An 18,728-nucleotide genomic window follows, 5' to 3' on the forward strand; every position below is an offset into this window, starting at 1 on the left:
GTCGACTGGTATCCGACGTCAAATCGCGATACAAATTCCACTGTCACCAATGAGATTTGAACCGCGACCTTCCGTACGACAGCCTTGTGCTCTAACCACTCAGCTATCCGGACACGAAACAATACCTTATTAAAATCGATTCAAAATCTGCCTATCTATCACAACCGATTTACACGGAAATGAGGGAACCAATTTCCACGAAATTTGGTGAGAAGTTATAGACTGTGAATCCCTTTAAATATAGCGAGCGGCACAATTTTGTGTTGAGTTTGGTGGATTTCCATTCATGCGAAAGGGGGAGTACATTTTTTTTCATAGATATGGGCATGTTTTATGGTATGGTATCAAATGAAAGGGCTCGGTCGGTACTTCTTGAAACTGATCTTATTTCTGTTATCGGGTCACTTTCTCAGAAACTATCCAGCCAAATAATCTGAAAAAAGACACAATAAAATGCATCCCACCTCGATAATTGCACAAAAAAAGTTAATAATACTATATTTTCATGTTTTAGAAATTAATGGGAAACTCTCCATAAGTTCATCTTAATAGTAGGTGTCAATAATACAGAAAATTATTTGTTGAAGTTTACAGGCATCTATTGCTGACAAAGTTATGGAATTCGTGAAAATTTATTGCTCTCTAAAACGTATATGACGTCATCGTCATGAAAGCTGAATTTGTATGAACGGCAGGGTCCATGGGGACGCTATTTGGTTTTTTTTAGTTATTTGCATATCAAAGTCAATTACTCGAGGCAGAGATATGTATGTGCTAATGACGCTTGTAGCTAGTAACCAATATGATAGACGTGTGGGTACGTTAGTACCAGCGGTTTTTAATTTACATACATATATGTATGCTTTTGTGCACGGAGTAAAGAGGAAATACATGAAGTTGTGTCAAATCAATTTAGGTGCGTACATATATATGTATGTATGGGCACGTGGTAATAGGCAATTTTTGTTTAGTTAGGATGAGCACAATATTCATGTCTTTGATATGCATGTATGATACATATGTGAATCTTGGAGTTTGGCAAAATATGGAGAAATATTTTGTCTTCTTAGCATAAGAAGTTTCTCACATAAGATGAATACAAAGTCTTTATACCTGAAGCTTTCATCCTTGGATTTGGCTACAGAAAGCAATCACAAATAGCAAAACAAAAACAAAGTGCGATTTGTACAGTTTTTTTGAAAAGAATTTTTGATAATTTTCTGCGTGAACATTCGATATAAAGAATTCTAAATCGAAAAGGATTCATCAAATAGGTTGCACTCAGTATTTTTGTTTAAAGATCCGGTCTTTGAAAATTTTCAGTAAAATAATGTTGCGTCAGTTTGTGGATATTCCTCGATGCACGTCTCGTGGATTTTTTGAAGTTAGAAAAATTGTTCAAATGCTGATTTACCAAACGAATGTGAGTAATCACATTTGTCTGGCAGTGCCACAGCTTGTAGAGAATATCATAAAGACGAAATTGACTTAAATGTCGTAGAAAGACTGGAGCTGCAGCGAAGAACCAGGGAAGAAGGCAAAGTTACCGATCTTTGGGGTCAACCCTTGAGAAGATATTCTATTTTTACTTTTTCTCCTCTTACTTATCGTGGCTTCATACACGTTTATGCGTTTTGTTCGAAAGGATGGGAAATATCTGTATTCGAGTGATAACGAGAAATAGTCGGTTATCCTATAGGTTTGCGGTACTACACATTTGCACTAGTTGAAAGGTTTCTGCTGAATCCAAATAACAACTACGTAAAGCGGTCTAACGATTCTTTAATACTTGGATGTTGGAAACAAATATCACCTTTTTAAATTTATCGCTTTTCATGTCTTTGCTGTACGCATATATATTTACGGAATCAGCTGGATATTTTTGATTTCAACAAAGGGATTGTATCCAAAGCTTATGAAATCTTTACAGTATTTAGTTTGCTTCCGTTTGTTGTCCGTGGATTTGTCTATTTTTTATCATTCAATTCCAGAAGAAGCGGAATACTAAGTGACCCTTAGAACTCTTGGGAGTGTGACTTTTTTTTCCTCTTTTCGTTATGTTTATTTTCTTTAAATTTGCAGCATTATAATTTACAATTAGTCATGATTATCTTTAATATGATTTTTGAATTTATCTTTAGTTTTGATTTTTTTAATAATTTTCTCTCGCTGTACGCACGTGCTGCAGCTTGTATTTTTTTGTTTTTCCATTTTAGCTTTGCGTCCATTGCATTTAAACCTCGCGTAATATCATATTTTATATTTCAGGTTCCAGTACTAGTAGGATAATTCTTTTCATTTATTTAAGCACCCTTTAGTCTGTCTTTTTAAACGAAAAATTCTGAAGTCTGCACGTAGAACAGGTTCTTAATCAATCAATAATATGAATGACTGTAGTGACTGATAGCGATTCGATCATGAGTTTTGGCATGCAATTCAATGGAGACACTTCAGATGATGTTATGAAACAAAGACGCAAAATTAATGTAGTAAATGTATAAATAATACCTCTTATCTCTGGAACATTAAAAAAAATAAATAAACCGAGATTTAAAAACAGGTTACAATTTAAATGCTTTCAAAATTTCTCCAGCAGTTCAAGAACGATTTGCTACTTTTAAATCAAGAATAGTATAATACCAGATTAATAAATTCTGAAGAAATGTCTTCAAATGAATTCGAAAATAATCTGCAATTTAATTTATTTATTATGCAATTCAAAAGCCTTAAGTCATTACAACTGTCTGAAAAATCTCCAGTCGTCCAAGCTATGAGAATGACTAAATGATCAAGTCAAATTTGCAGATATATTGAACTTGATTACAATCTTAGATTCACGCAACATATAATTTTTTGCGCTTTGCTACCATAACATCTAATAATTCAAAGGGGCAAAAAACCTAAGAATCATGTTTCAATTTCTTCATTGATTTTTATACTTTTATTATTTGGTCATCACCATGAAAAATTCTATTACATCATTTAAAATTCGGTCTATGGAGACTTTCTCCACCTGTCACTGTTATCTACCTCACGAATTCAATGTTTTGGGGCGGTTTTAAGCGATTAGTAACGATTACGAACTTACGGGTTAACTTCCATGGATGCTCTTAGCGATCAATTATTTGGCAATTTGTTTACTATCTAATATTACGGTGATGTAAAACATCTCACATGTAAAATGTTAATTATGGATTTCCTAAGGCAACGTTTTCTTTACTATGACTGTAATCTACAGAAAGGCCATATGGTTGAAAGAAGAGATGGAAATAGATAATGATTAGCGCTTTGATGTTCAGATACACTAAAAGGTGGTTTAATTCATTTCAAACAGTTCAATCTGATAGGCTTGATTGTATTAACACTGCAGTAATTAATTCACAAGGAAACACGGGAGTAAGTTAGGTATTAGTGATACTTTAATTACTTCCTTATTGAGCATTAGTATACTCGTTAAGTTGGCTTGGATGGATTTCCGGAGAAGTAACCTCATTCCTGGTATGCAATATTTTTGAAAGGAGATAGGCGATCAATTAATTTTAATTTCCTTTACACCACTTGCAGGAGCTCTTAGAGAGAAGAGAGCCAGTGTGAAATGATACTTAATTGCAGTAATAAAATGGCACTAATAAGGCTTTAAAAATCTCTGTTTTCGATTTTGTTGATGATTGATATTATCCGGAACTCCGTTGCAGATCAAATTATTTCAAAACTATAAAATTTTTTGTTTTCTCCATAGCTTGATAAATTTACTTCCATTCTTTTGTGCATTGATACTTCTTTTCACCGAAATTACTTAGATTCTTTGTTATATTTCAACATTTGCACATTCAGTGAAGATATATTTTTTCAATAATATAACTTTCTGCCCTTTAAATATAGTTTCGTATTAATTGAGCAAGAAAAATTCATTTAATCAAATTTTCCCTCTCCCAAAATCAGGTTGGCAAACACTGTTGAGAACGTCGATTAATCTTGACCTAGGATATTTTAATGACAATGTATACAAAAGTAAACCTTCAAATTACATGGGTGCACAATATAGAGCTTATTTGGAATAGAATTAAAACAAAAGATTTAAGCGAGCAACTTCATACCTACGTTGTATCCTAGATTTACTTTCACAAAATCGTATATCCAATAACGTATACTTTGAAACAATAATAAGATGCAGTAACCAAAACAATTCAATTGAAATTGTTTGTTTTCAGCATACAATATTTCATGTAGCCACGGAAGTGCTGTATATTGTATATCTATATTAAATATTATATGAAGTCTGAGCCAAAGCAAGCTAACCATTGATGTAGCGATTGAGCAATGCCATGATATTAGTACAATTTATGATTTTTAGTACGATTTATTATGTTCAAGCATAATTGTTGACATTCTAGTACAGCTCCATTCTTCACATTACATTAAACATTGAATAACTGTTACACTCACTAATTAGTATAAAGGTGAGAACCTATTGGATCCCGGCTAAGAATCTACAACATGCTCTTAATCATCGTGGCGTGTAGACTTGGAGTTGGTACACGATTAGCAATTTCGACGCTGGCTAACCGAATCGGGGTTTACACGGATCAACCCCGACCCGGTTAGCTAATTATCGAAACCGGACCTTAAACTTCTCCTCATTTTCATTAAGTAGGGTACATTTTATACCTAATTACTAGGTATTGTGATTGCTTCCTTTCAAGCGAGGAAGAACATTCTATCACCGTTTTGGTCCATTTGCAAAAATAGACCGCTGGTGCTTTCATCCAGGTACGAAGTATATATATATACAACGAAACGGCTAGATACGACATGCTTTCTTTTTGATCCTTATTCATACTCATTCAGGTGCCAATTAAGGTTAAGATTTTTTTTTTGCTTCTTATTTATAAATAAAAATGTTGTCTGACCTTTAAAAAAATCCTCGCACATAGACGAAGCAGTTAATTTGACTATCAAGGTGTGCAGTCTAAAACTCTGAAGAAATTCTGGGACGCGCATGGTAGAGAACTAACAATTTTCGTGCATTGGCGTGTAATAAACCAGACATTGACAGTTCATCATATGTTAATGATAGAGATATTTGCTAATGCCGGAAATATAAGTATGCCTCCAAAACTTGTAGAATCATGCTATATAATTATGTTGATATGTGCTTTGTTTCAGTGGTTTTAGTACAACAGAACCTTATTGAAACAGATACTGTCCGTATATTTGCCTAGTTGCCCCACATAATTTATTCTGAAACGATTGTACCAATTGTCAAATATTGGGGGGTGCGTTTTCACAACAGACATTTATGCGGGTAGTAAATAGCGAAAGTTGGTTAAGGTGGCAGTTTGCAAAAAGAAAGGAATTGGGCTCAATATATGTATCTATGTAAGAGGGTCATGATTAGTTCTATTTGAAATAAGTTGCTTTATTCTTCTTGGACAGTCCTGATCAGCAGCGGAGTTGGCTGGTCTAAAGCGAGTTTGTCGCCGTTGTTTCGGTTGGCATTTGAGTCATTCCCCATTGACATGGAAGTTCAGATCCATTTTCGTTAGCGAGATATTCTTAGTGCAGATTTCATGACCAAACTATAGAAAATGCCACCATCGTAACGTTGTCGTCATAAATGTAACGAATGTCCCCATTTCAAATGTGGCCATAGCATGTTGCGCATCATAAAAGAGTGGAACAATCTTTTTTTCACTGTAAGCAGAATATGGAGTATCAATTGAAAGGTCTCAATTAAGTACAATTCGTTAGATATTAGTTTCCTTATTGGTTGCAAATGAAAGGAGTACCGGGGTGCGAAAGGGATCAATTTCTTTAAGGTTCCATTCTTAGAAACTACTCAACCGAAAAATCTGAAAAAAATATTGGTGCCCGTGCACGTGGTATCTAGGCCCCAAAATACTATCCGTTACAAAACCTGTTCACATAAAGTTAATAATGGTATATTTCGAAAAAATTTTCATCCAAGATTCTTAAAAATAGGTTTTTATACAAAGCATCATATTGGAAAGTTTGGTGGAAATCCTACTACAATTGTGAAAGTTATAGTAGGTCAATTTTTCCTCTTTCAGATTTCTTTCAATGCAAATAGGCCACTATCTATATAAAAATGGTACCATCATGTACGCAATTATTCTTACTTCAGCAAAACCTTTCACACCTGGAGCTGCGAGCTTCCGGTTTCCAACTTGTTTTTAATATCATCATCATCAACGGCGCAACAACCGGTATCCGGTCTAGGCCTGCGGTTTTGCGCCGAGGCCCACCAATTCGTTATCCCTAAAAGCTGTCTCGTGTCCTGACTTACGCCATCACTCCATCTCAAGCAGTGTCTGCCTCGTCTTCTTTTTAGATATTGTCCTTATAGACTTTCCGCCCACCATAACCTATTGAGCCGGATTTTGACAGTCATGGTATCGCTCATTGATTTCGTCGTTATGTAGGCTACGGAATTGCCCATCCTCATGTTGGGGGCCAAAAATTCTCCGGGGGATTCTTCTCTCGAATGCGACCAAGAGTTCGCAATTTTTCTTGCTAAGAATCCAAGTTTCCGAGGAATACATGGGGACTGGCAAGATCATTGTCTTGTACAGTAAGAGCTTTGACCCTCTAGTGAGATGTTTCGAGCGAAACAGTTTTTGTAAGCTGTAATAGGTTTTGTTGGCTGACAACAACCGTGCGACCAGTACGGTTTGATTTAGTTATTTATTTATTTGTTTAATGAGGATAATACACAGAAAACAAATTCCTTATTACATATTGTCCTCAGAGGAGGAGTAAGTGAATGGCTTATTTTATGCTTAAAGCTGGAGAGGGAAATAGAGTCAAAGGACTGTAGGCTGTAGGGCCGGCAAAGCCTGGGGATCGGAGAGTGGAAGTAAATCTGGAGCTCCGCGAAGGGTCCATCAAAAATGTCCGCACTACGTGTGTTATGAGACGAGGCGACGAGGAGGGAAGTCTAGTAATGAAAGTTTAGAGAGGAGAATGTTGTGGTTAATGGGATCAAAGGCTTGGGAGAAATCGGTATAAATAGCATGTACCTCCTATCGTGAGTTCAAGAATTTAGCAACAAAGTTGGTAAAGGCTAGAAGGTTTGAAGCCGTTGATCTATGTTTTACGAAACCATGCTGCTCTTTGACAATGAGGTGACCGAAGTGCGCGATCAAGCAGTCATTGACGGATCTTTCTAGGATTTTGGAGCAAGAGGCGAGAAAACAAGGGCGGTAGTTCACAGCAAGACTTTTGTTGTAGATTATACTCAGAGAGAGGGAAATGTGTTTTCTACAGTTAAGGAGGAAGAGATTAGGAAGCCCAGTGGGGCCAGTTCCGACATTGGAGTCAAGATTACCAATGAGGAACTCAACCAAGGAAAGAGGCGTAAGGAGAGGAATGGCTAGAAATTCGGAGGAGCCTGCAGTTATGAGAAGTGTAGATGGTGGAGGGCTCAAGGGAGAAAGCACTGAAGAGAAGTAGGTGCAGAGAAGGTCGCAGGATCGTTATGGGGAGTTGGCAGTGGAGTCAGTGAAGCTGATAGAAGAAGGGAGAGATTGAGTTGGATTACGAGAATTGCGAATGTGAGACCAAAAGGGTTTTAAGTTATCGCGGGCAAGGGCGCCTTCGACGCTCAATAAGTACCTTTTACGCGCTCTTGTGATCATTGACTTCACAGTAGAGCGTATAGCCTTAAAGTGAGCAGGCTCGGCGTCATTCTTAGAAGCCCGGCACTTCTTCCGCAGTGTATGTTTCAAACGAATCTTAATAAGAATTTCCGTTGTTATCCAAGTTGGGTACCAACGTAGGCAGGGAGGGGAAGAAGGGAGATAACAGGGGAGGCGATCGGAGAGGATATTGTAAAAGGTGTTTAGAGCTTGATCACACGATGAGTTGCTTAATATATGTACCCAGTTGAAAGACGCTAAAGCTGAGTTCAGACCGTCAAAATTGGCTTTGTGGAAGTTTAACTTAGTGGATTTACGCTTGGTTTTGGGTTTTGAACGAGGGAGCTCCGCTTCAAATTCAACCGCGGGGTAATGAGCGTCAGTTTTGACATGCAAGGAAATAAAGAAAGGTGGCGTTCCGGGAATATTTTGAGCAGGATGAAATAATCTATACATTCCTAAGTCTGTTTGAATTATACAAGTATCAAAGAGTGTGACGATTTTCTTGCAGAACTTGTTAGGTTTAACAAATCGGAAAATCGAAAGCTAAACGCTTCAGATATGAAAGGTTTTGCGAATTTCTTATATAATAATATTTACGCGGACATTTGTCCCATCTATACCTAGCCCGTATTGTATATGTATGTATTGTGTTAGGCTACTGACTTTAATGTGATACTGACATTCAAAGTCTTTGATTGTAGTAAATTTGTTCAAAAGCGACAAATTTGGTTAATTATTACTTTGTATTTGGGGACCCCCCTCAACCCAAAAATTTAAACCGCATTAGACGTCATTGAAAGATGGATTAGAAGAAGCCACGGGGAATGACCCAATGAAGTTCTTACGTTAATTTGACATAGAGGTTATCATGCTTATCTACATCGAGTTGGTGACGACGAGTTATCATATTTTCTAAGATGTGGTAATGTAATCGTCCACATTTACCGTTCTCCCAACTACATTGGAGGCGGTCATAGACAGACGCTCAACACCCGAAAATATTGTTAAGTCCATGCTGGAGTCAACGGAAGCTTGGAACCAAGTTGAAAAGGAGCTGAAAACTATTCATCAATAACGTAGACAGCAAGGTTTGCAATGGAAATGGAAAGGGGACAGAACCATAATATGTCGCTGTTACGTACCGATCCAGTCCCAGCAGAGAGTGGAAAAAGGAGGAGGTGGTTTTAGTGAATAAGAGTCTCACATAACTGCAGGAGCCAGTAATAGGTTTTGAACATTTCCAACTCCCAATGATGAAAAAACCGGTAGTGAACCGATTTTAAAAAAGTTGTGTTTTAGACAAATCTTTAATAAAGGGGACATATTATATTTTTGTTCCCTTCTTTCGTTATAGATACTCCGGTTAAATTGTGATCAGTAACGTATGAGCATGATTTTCATCGTGCGTTATTGGGTCCAATCCTTATTGCACCCATGATTTGTTCTAGCGTGAGTGGTGGGACAGACCGTGGAAGCGTCTGCGGTACTTTGATGCGTGAACATTTTATCATAGTGTTTAGTAGAACGTGGATCGGGTCCATGTTGCCCCAAAAGATTGCCTGCCGCATCATTACACAAAGGAGCTGTGCTGCAATCCTGCCTTTGTTTCATCTCGCCGAGAATCTCAAACGTCTTGAAATTCCCATTTAAGCTATCTTCTATGTGCTGGAGTTATCCTTTCTGGCGGATCTTGGCTTGCCCTTGCGTATATCTTCCGCTACAATTTATATACCAAAGTTTTCTATTCAATGACTTGCTGGCATCGTAATTGAAGATACCCGCATTCGCCTTATCTAAGTTTCCTATTCGATGGTTATTTTAACCTAGATTTCAACCCATTATGTTTATCATTTCAGTATTACCTTGGTTTTCAACTTTTTTGTGCTGCCTGCAGAATTTTTTACTTCATTCAGCTACTTGACATATTTCATCGCAATTCCTTTACTGTTTTGTGAAGACTAATTGGAATAAATTTATATAATAAAATTTTCGACTTTCTACACAAGAACAAACTGTAATAATCCTTAATCCTTCACCTATTTTTATTAACCAGCAGCTTATGCATTCCTGTAGATCTTAATGGATCCTACCGCCAATTTTTCGATAAGTATAATGCAAACTTTCCTTATTGTTTTTTTTTTCTTTCTGCAAAGCTGTTTGTGATCTGCATTTCAGCTTCCGGGTTAATAGTACCATTTTATCGCATGATACCAACCCATCTCCATTATGCGAGCAAACCACTTTAATAATCTCAATGTCAAATATCAGAAAAATAATATAATTAATAATTGAAATTTTTCTTGCATCATTAACTGAAAATATTTTGCAGTGGAGGAATTTTTAATTCAATAAGGACCGAATTGATTTTCTATGTATGAAATCAAAATAAATTTAGGATTTAATAATAAATATCCAGATTACTTTATTCCAATTTTACCCGCCGCACAATGTATTACTTTCGATTTCTTTCTACTCTCATAACATTACTTTCATAGATACATAATCCTATTCAACATCGAGGTACTCACTCAACCTCACCCAAATTAAATAAGAATGAATTAAGCCATTCTTGTCCGGCGGCCTTTACCAATATTGTTTTAATCGAAAAAATCACCACAGGTGAAAATATTGTTACAAGTGCTGGAGAGTCATTAGCGCAACAATCTCTTGGAATACTTTTACTATTTCACTGAGTATTTGCTACGCTAAGCAGCTTCGGTATCTGTGCATGCAGTCAGATCTAGATGTGACACAATATCTGACTGAATATTATGAATATTTTACGCCTGCGGTAATAGTAATGACGATGTTGGTATCTATTTTCGTAAAATTTATCTGAAAATCAGTAGTCGTCAACCTCTTTTAATGGCTAGTTTTTCTGGCTCAAAAACGGCTTTATACGTCAATTTTACTTCTGCATTCATCGCGTGAGATTACAACTAAAATTAAGAATGAATATCGATCTTTACAATAAGAGAGACAAACTAAACATAAAGCAATAACCCGGTGTATAGTAGTTCGGATTTTCCTTGTCCCAATATTAACACAGATTTACAAAACAAAACAGATTTACAAAAATCACTTCGCCATTCAAAATAAACGCCGTCAAACCGTTTGGAAACTCTAACATAAATCTAAATGCAAGATACAGGTCGTACGATAAAAAAATAATTATTATAGTCACCAGCCCGGCAAGGCTTCGAAATATTTCTCTTAAGGATTACGTAAAATCGGTGAAGTGGTCATTTCAATTTACTTAAAGTTTGTTTTTGTTTTTAAGTTTTTTTTGCAATATATGTTACGGACGTTAGTTATTTTATTGCATTTCTAAATTTATGTTAGAAAGTAATTTACATGCGGCCAACTTTTTTCCTCCGTCACCATTAGCAGGAACAGAATAATCTACTGAACAATTTGAAGTAGATGCAAGTGAAGCAAATCTTTGAGATATGAATGGCTATGAAATTATGCATTTTATATTTAAGCAAATTACAAATTTTACATGCACTTGATGCAATATAGTACATTTTTTACACTTGAAATTACTTAGTGTAAAAGCTATTTGTGCAAGAGCGTACAGTAACCTAGATACATTTTCACAATCGTAAAGAAAATGAAAGTTTTTGACGTTTATACGTAATTGTAAGTTTCTTAATTTTCTTTCATTTACGCATATAATTTTTCATTATCGACTCGAATAATGACGTTTTCCTTGCTTTCTTTACAGATTTTGGATATTTTACAAGATGAGAGTGTTTGCAATATATTTAGCATCATGCAGCTTGTTTTGTACTTGCCTAGCACTGCCAGAGGTATGTAGTATTTCTAAGGTTTTAATTTAAAAGTCATCAATGACGTTAATTTAGACGCAATCAATTGAATATATTTATATTCGATTTTCGATTCATACTGTATATGCGAAGATGAATTTATATGTGGTAGTGTATAACTATGCGTTATTATAACTGGCCTTACAGAAGATAGAGTAGGTCCTTATTCTTGACTTGTAAAATTAAATTTTGTCCATTGGGACATGCAATTACCAGTGACGCTTCTTTCTGGCAATATTTCCAACTAATGAAAGTTTCTCTTGAAACCGATTTCAGAAATATTTATTTTAATATCAATCAATCATTTTTCAGCAATCCAACCAACTCCTAAATGTTGATGCGATGTCGCAAATAAAAAACTACCAGACTTGTAGCTTGCAGGTTAATAGAAGTTACCACAATGCCAATATTGAAATATCTACATTGCCCAATTTCAAATAAAATTATGAAGATTATTCAAACCCATCATTATCATCATCATCATCAATGGGGCAACAACCAGTATCCAGTGTAGATATGCTTAGTAAGGAACCCCAACCATTCCGGTTTTGCGCCGAGGACTGTCAATTTGATATCCTTAAAATCTGTCCTTGCCCTCACCATCGCTCCATCTTACGCAGTGTCTGCCTCGTATTCTTTTTCTACCATAGATGCCTTTATACAGTTTCCGGGCTCGATTATCCTCACCCATACGGATTAGGGGATCCGCCAAACGCGGTCGGATTTTATCCACTCGCAAATTTCATCGTTATGTAGGCTACGGAATCGTCCATTCAGGGGGTCAAAAATACTTGAGAGGATTTTTCCCTCGAACGCACAGTTTGCACTTTTTCTCACTAAGCATCCTAGTTCCCGAGGAATACCTACATGAGGATGGGCATATTCTCTTATGTTTGCTGTTCCCACCTCGCAGTGCTATTTGATATTGTTAGTTCTTTTGTTTTTGATGCAGGCGTCGCTACTATGTACTTCGTCATGCTTTCTTTAATGTGCAGTCCACGATCTTACGAAGCCTTGTCGATTTTGATGAAACCAATGTCAATATCGTCAACGTAGGCCAGTAGTTGTAACATTACCGATTACTAGGGCCGGGTTAAAGGGGATGCATGATAGGGAATCCCGTCTTACTCCGTTCTTGAGGGTGGAGTGATTTGATAGTGATTTGCTGCTTTTGTCTGTCCTCGGAAATCGGTCACGGTTGGTCTTATTAATCAGGATACTGAATTCTCTTGTGTCCGTGTATAGTTTTACAGTGACTACGGTATCATAGGCGGCCTGGTAGTTGATGAAAATATGGTGCAACTGATTTTTGTTATGGGCATAAAAAATAATTCAGTGCATAATTACAGTTCAAGGAAGTCCTACTATTCCTGTTGTTACTAACAAAGTTATAATAGGTCAAAGTTTCCAATTTCCAATTTACGCACCCGTAAGCGATAATGGAAAATATTTTTTAGAATTATCATAATAATGATGTCTTCAATATGTGAATACACATGTATGGTTTGGAGTTTGGAAATATATGAAGGAACGTCTGGAATTACGTTACGAATGAATCTAACAACTGGAAAGTAAGTTTGCAAGCTTTGCAGTTGTTAGATACGGTAATGAAATTTTAGATGGCAGTGTGGGGCTGGAACCGCGAACTTCCTTTGTGATAGATTGGCATTCTAACCATTAGGGCATTCCAACTTCATTGTTGATCTTCATGCGGTCCAAAATTCAGCAGTCGAAATTGAACTTACCATTTTGTGCAAATATCGAAACCACGAAGCTAATATTGGTCTCTGGACTTTGCGGCTTAATTCGGATAAGTTCCCTCCTTTCATTCCTCCCTGATATAAGACTTTGATCCCTTTTTACTGTAGATTTCTATCTTTGTAGTTTAAGCCATAACAACGTTATTTTCGCGTTGTAATTGAGAGTGGGACCCGCATTATCACAGTTTAACATTATCTGCCCAGTGAGTGCTTCTTCGCTCAAATTTGTTAACCAGAACTCGTTTTTAATTTGCGTTTTTTTTCGCCCGACTTGTCTTCATAAGGATATTTTAAAAGCTATTTATTTTTTATGTGATATTTGTAGCTTCAATACTTGCAGTTTCCACTTTGACTATATATTTTCATTTTTGTGAAAAGTAGTATCTTAATCATCATCATCATCAACGGCGCAACAACCGGTTTCCGGTCTAGGCCTGCCTTAATAAGGAACTCCAGACGTCCCGGTTTTGGGCCGAAGTCCACCAATTCTATATCCCTAAAAGCTGTCTGGCGTCCTAGCCTACGCCATCGCTCCATCTTAGGCAAGGTCTGCCTCGTCTTCTTTTTCTACCATAGATATTGCCCTTATAAACTTTCCGGGCTGGATCGTCCTCATCCACAAGTGATCCGCCCACCGTAACCTATTGAGCCGGATTTTATCCACGGACGGTCATGATATCGCTCATAGATTTCGTGATTGTGTAGGCTACGGAATCGCCTATCCTCATGTAGGGAGGCCAAAAATTCTTCAGAGGATTCTTCTCTCGAACGTGGCCAAGAGTCAGCAATTTTTCTTGCTTGCCTGAGGTTTCCGAGGAATACATGAGGACTGGCAAAGTCATTGTCTTGTACAGTAATAGCTTTGACCCTATGGTGAGACGTTTCGAGCGGAACAGTTTTTGTAGGCTGACAACAACCGTGCGCGGATTTCATCATCGTAGCTGTTATCGGTTGCGATTTTTGACCCTAGATAGGAGAAATTGTCAACGGTCTCAAAGTTCTATCCTCTTATTTTTATTCTTCCCGTTTGACCAGTGCGGTTTGATGTTGTTGGTTGGTTGGTTTTCGGTGCTGACGTTGCCACCATATATTTTGTCTTGCCTTCATTGATGTGCAGCCCAAGATCTCGCCTTAATCGCCGCCTGCTCGATCTGGATGAAAGCAGTTTGTACGTCTCAGGTGGTTCTTCCCATGATGTCGATATCGCCAGCATAGGCCAGTAGTTGGGTGGAGTTAAAGAGGATTGTACCTCTTGCATTTACCTCAGCATCACGAATCACTTTCTCGAGGGCCAGGTTAAAGAGGACGCATGATAGGGCATCCCCTTGTCGTAGACCATTGTTGATGTCGAATGGTCTTGAGAGTAATCCTGCTGCTTTTATCTGGCCTCGCACATTGGTCAGGGTCAGCGTAGTCAGTCTTATTAATTTCGTCGGGATACCCAATTCTCTCATGGCCGTGTACAGTTTTACCCTGGCTATGCTATCATAGGCGGCTTTAAAGTCGATGAATAGATGGTGCAACTGTTGTCCATATTCCAACAGTTTTTCCATCGCGTGCCGCAGAGAGAAAATCTGATCTGTTGCTGATTCGCCTGGAGTGAAGCCTCTTTGGTATGGGACAGTGATGTTCTGGGCGTATGGGGCTATCCAGCCTAGCAAGATAGCGGAGAATATCTTATAGATGGTACTCAGCAACATGATACCTCTATAATTGCTGCAGTGTGTGAAATCTCCCTTTTTATGCATGAAACAGATAATGCCTTATCAGTATCTTAATAATATAGGAAATTCAACGGCCGTTCATTTGTATGTTTTCCTAAAACCTTCCTAATCTTTCAAAACTTTTCTTTTAAATTTTGTTCCGTTTGGTTTCAGTCTTCTCGCAATACGCCGTGCCCGGTTATACAAGAAGAAACACCCTGGAGTAAATTACTTCACTGTGATTCGAAGAGTAAAGTTCAATGTGTGCAAGGTATTTCCAATCCAGTTCATTTCTTTACGGTATTGTAAGCGCAGATTTGCTAATTCTCGTTGTTCTTGCCTTACTCTATGCAGATGATGCTTCCTTATCGTCTCTCAACAAAGCTAACCTTGAGGCAGTTATCCAAAAGAAAAAAGATTGCCTCATGTAACGCAACCAGCCCTTATAAAACAAGCACTATCATTGAACTTAGCGATTCAAGCACACTTACTCGCCGCCGATTGTGCAGTGCGCTATGAAATTGTTTCACATAGACGCATCAACCAATGTCTCGAACCCAAAATCTTCCGTTTGTCCTATTGCCCTGTATGACGCTCAGTACTGGTCGACTACTAAAAACAACAAACGCGGCCTCGCGGTAATGGAGATAACGATGTTGAGTTGTATCAGTGGAATAATACGCGAATGCTCTTACTTCAGGAATGATCATAGCGACTTACCTCACTGAACCAATGCAACATCTTCATTTCAGTTAACATGTATCGGTGGTTATTGCTTTTAGTGGTACTTGGATCCATAGAGGGCGAAAGAGCTGGCAATCGCGCGGAATATTTTCGATTTGGTACGGTTTTTGATGGGTCGGCCGTAAAAGATCCTAGTTATCGAGCAGCACAGACAAGGCATTACCTTGTAGGACTTCTATCCCTATTCCGGTCAATACTCTTGATCAACCGTGTCACTTTCGTGTCAAGTTATAGGTTTAGCCTCTGCTCCGTTGTTATATGTATATGCTAAACCACTGCTTGTCTGTTGGAAGAATAAATCTAAATGAATTTCAAATTGTATATTGAAACAGAATGATATACTGTTTTCTGTTCAGCAAGGTATACCGATTTCTGCTCAGAAAGATATGTCGCACTATTCCCGCTACGCAGGCCTTAGAATCCTTAATGCCACTACAGTTCATCTCCGATAGTCTAAATTAACTAAAAAATGCACAACGTAACATAAAATAAAATTAAATTTTTATTAAGAACAGCATAAATTAAATTAAATTAAAATAAAAAGTCTTTATTTTGCCAAAGTTTAATCGGCCGGGTTTGGGAGTGCCCTTGTCGAATGCAGAAAGGATTATTTACTGCAGACAGAGTTGTCTTGATGGAGTGGAGTTATCAGTCCACAATCTCACATGCCGTCAAAAATCAATTCAATTTTGTGGCGTTGAACTAGTGAACCAATATTAGGTATCTTCATATATCATACATCGGAGTCAGGAAACTACTAAACCGTTGCAAACTCAATTAGTGCCAGATGAATTACGGATGTCATCTCATAGCTTAGCCGCACCTTTCTGACAGTTAAATAAATTATTTCATGGTTTTTAAATGCTCTACCGACTTAATTAGACTAGCTAAAATGAACATAAAGAAGTTGACGTTACAAAGCTGCTTACATACACCTGACTTGATTTCAGATATTCAGCGGAAGATTAACCGTACAAATACTAGAAATGAACTACTGTGTTCTTAATCAACACTGTTATCTGCATATCTGAATAACTGAGCATTTCATCAATGTTCTTCATAGTATAACAGTAAAGCAACTTAACCGGCAAATGTGATATCCAAAACGGGCGTTAGAATAAATTACCTAAAATGTTATGAATCTGCACCCTTGACTATTCAAGAGAAACGATTCTCAAAAAGGCCCATTCCACATATTTGTTTTAATTCTACCAAACTTCAGATAAAATGTAATATATTATGGCAAATATTTATTTGGATTTCATCTTTGTTATGCGACGTATACCCGTGAGTCGATTCCACTTAAAATTGCATTCATCTATGAGTGGAGAGAATTCCGTTATATTATTACGAACAAATACATACATACCATATGTATTGTATATATTAAAAACCAAATTTATTCATTGATGTCAATGTCAGAAATTTCACTTTTATTACGGTTGATATAGACTGTGTACTGTAAATACCATCCCACACATGTGTATGCGATTTTTCAGAAAATAGTTCAAATAGTAACCAGAAAAGAAAAATTATGAAATGGTCAGCTGAAAAGTGATAATATAATGCAATTAAATGTGATAACAAAGATATTACAAGAGTTGCATATGCTTTATTGTTGGAAATAGTTGAATCTGTTAAAAAAGCTTTATATGCCACTTTTGAACTAGACGTTCACGTTCTTACGGATTTTATCCATATAAACATTTTTTCTTCCTTCGATATATTATTTTCTTTTTGTTTTAGTTTAGTTTGATTTAGTTCTATTAGTTTCGGTTCGATGTTCGTCTGCCTGCCATTATGTCTGTATGCTTGTCTGTCACCCCTTATTGGCTCTGAAACTGCTGAATCTATTGATGAGAATGTGTGATCTGTGAGTCCATGTACATATAACGAAAAGGATGATTTTATATTTAGTTTAAGGTTTTTTATCCGAAGGTGGTCGTGTGTGGAATCAAAAGAAAAGGTTCAATTAGTACTTTTCAGAACTAGCTAAATAACTTTTTCATTTCACCTGGGGGATAAGGGAACCGGGACCCGAAATTTAGGTACCATAAAGTGCAATAGATTTCGCTCGCAAAACCTATGCAACTGCACAATCTGACAGTAATCACAATGCATGCCATTCCGATTATATGGTATTTGTGTAAGGGAATATAGATGGGAATTTGTCAAACATTCAAGATATACAAAGTCAATGAATGGAAACATAATCGTGAAAAACACGCATGTGGTAATGTTCAATTGTCCGAAGCTACTCGAAACCTCTCCTCAATCCTCGGACTATAATATTATTGAGAACTTGCGGGATTAAGTCGACGACAGGCTTCATGAGGGCCCCTTTGCGAAAAAAAATACTTGTTGAACATCTATTAGAGTAATGAAAAAAGAATCCACCCATATGTCAGCGTTTGGTTGAATTCATGCCACGAAATGTAAAGACAGTGCATGATGCTAAAAGTCTCCAAACGGAGTATTAACGAGAAATTTTGTTGAGCTTTTTATGTCATTATTGTGTTTTTTTAGCTCTGTCCAGATTTCAATTTTGCTTACGAAAATACTTGTAATTCGCCGTCAATAAGGGTTTTATTTTATCTTTTCCCGTCAATTTTCCTCGCATTGTATCCAACGTTACGTTCTTTAAAAAAATATATAGATATACAACTGGTGCATGTAGAATCATAGTTACTACCTAGAGAGCTAGGACCTGTGTTTGATGTGATTATCCTTTGTTTTCAAAAGCAGGGCATTGATTGATTGATTACAGCGCAGATAGTGTACTATTTTAATTGATGGGCAGGACATCGAAGGTGTTAATCAATTTGTATATCTCGGGAGCTTCGTGTCTGCCGACAGCAGGAAAGAGTTTGATGATGCGGTAAATCCTGAAGTCTTGGAGACTGCTGGACTACATTTCAACAAACAATTAACGATGGCACGTAAGTGTGGTTGCCACAATATGCCCCATTTAGGGGTATATGGTAATCATATATTTGCATATGTAAATACCTTAACTGGTTCCACAAATCT

General features: G+C 37.1%; 1 protein-coding gene across 5 annotated transcripts in view; it reads left to right on the forward strand.

Moving 5' to 3' along the window:
* Positions 1 to 18,728, forward strand: part of LOC119653542 (A disintegrin and metalloproteinase with thrombospondin motifs 1) — a 414,702-nt gene that overhangs the window by 73,635 nt on the left and 322,339 nt on the right. For 4 of the 5 annotated variants that reach the window (XM_038058225.1, XM_038058222.1, XM_038058226.1 and 1 more), the window contains exon 2: positions 11,389 to 11,473. In XM_038058225.1, the coding sequence (XP_037914153.1) occupies positions 11,408 to 11,473 (66 nt within the window). In that variant the 5' untranslated portion in view covers positions 11,389 to 11,407. Of the gene's footprint in view, positions 1 to 11,254; positions 11,304 to 11,388; positions 11,474 to 18,728 lie in introns of those variants that run through there. The other variant, XM_038058224.1, reaches the window with a different exon arrangement.

Source organism: Hermetia illucens, chromosome 4, assembly GCF_905115235.1.
Source record: "Hermetia illucens chromosome 4, iHerIll2.2.curated.20191125, whole genome shotgun sequence".
NCBI classification, from domain to species: Eukaryota; Metazoa; Arthropoda; class Insecta; order Diptera; family Stratiomyidae; genus Hermetia; species Hermetia illucens.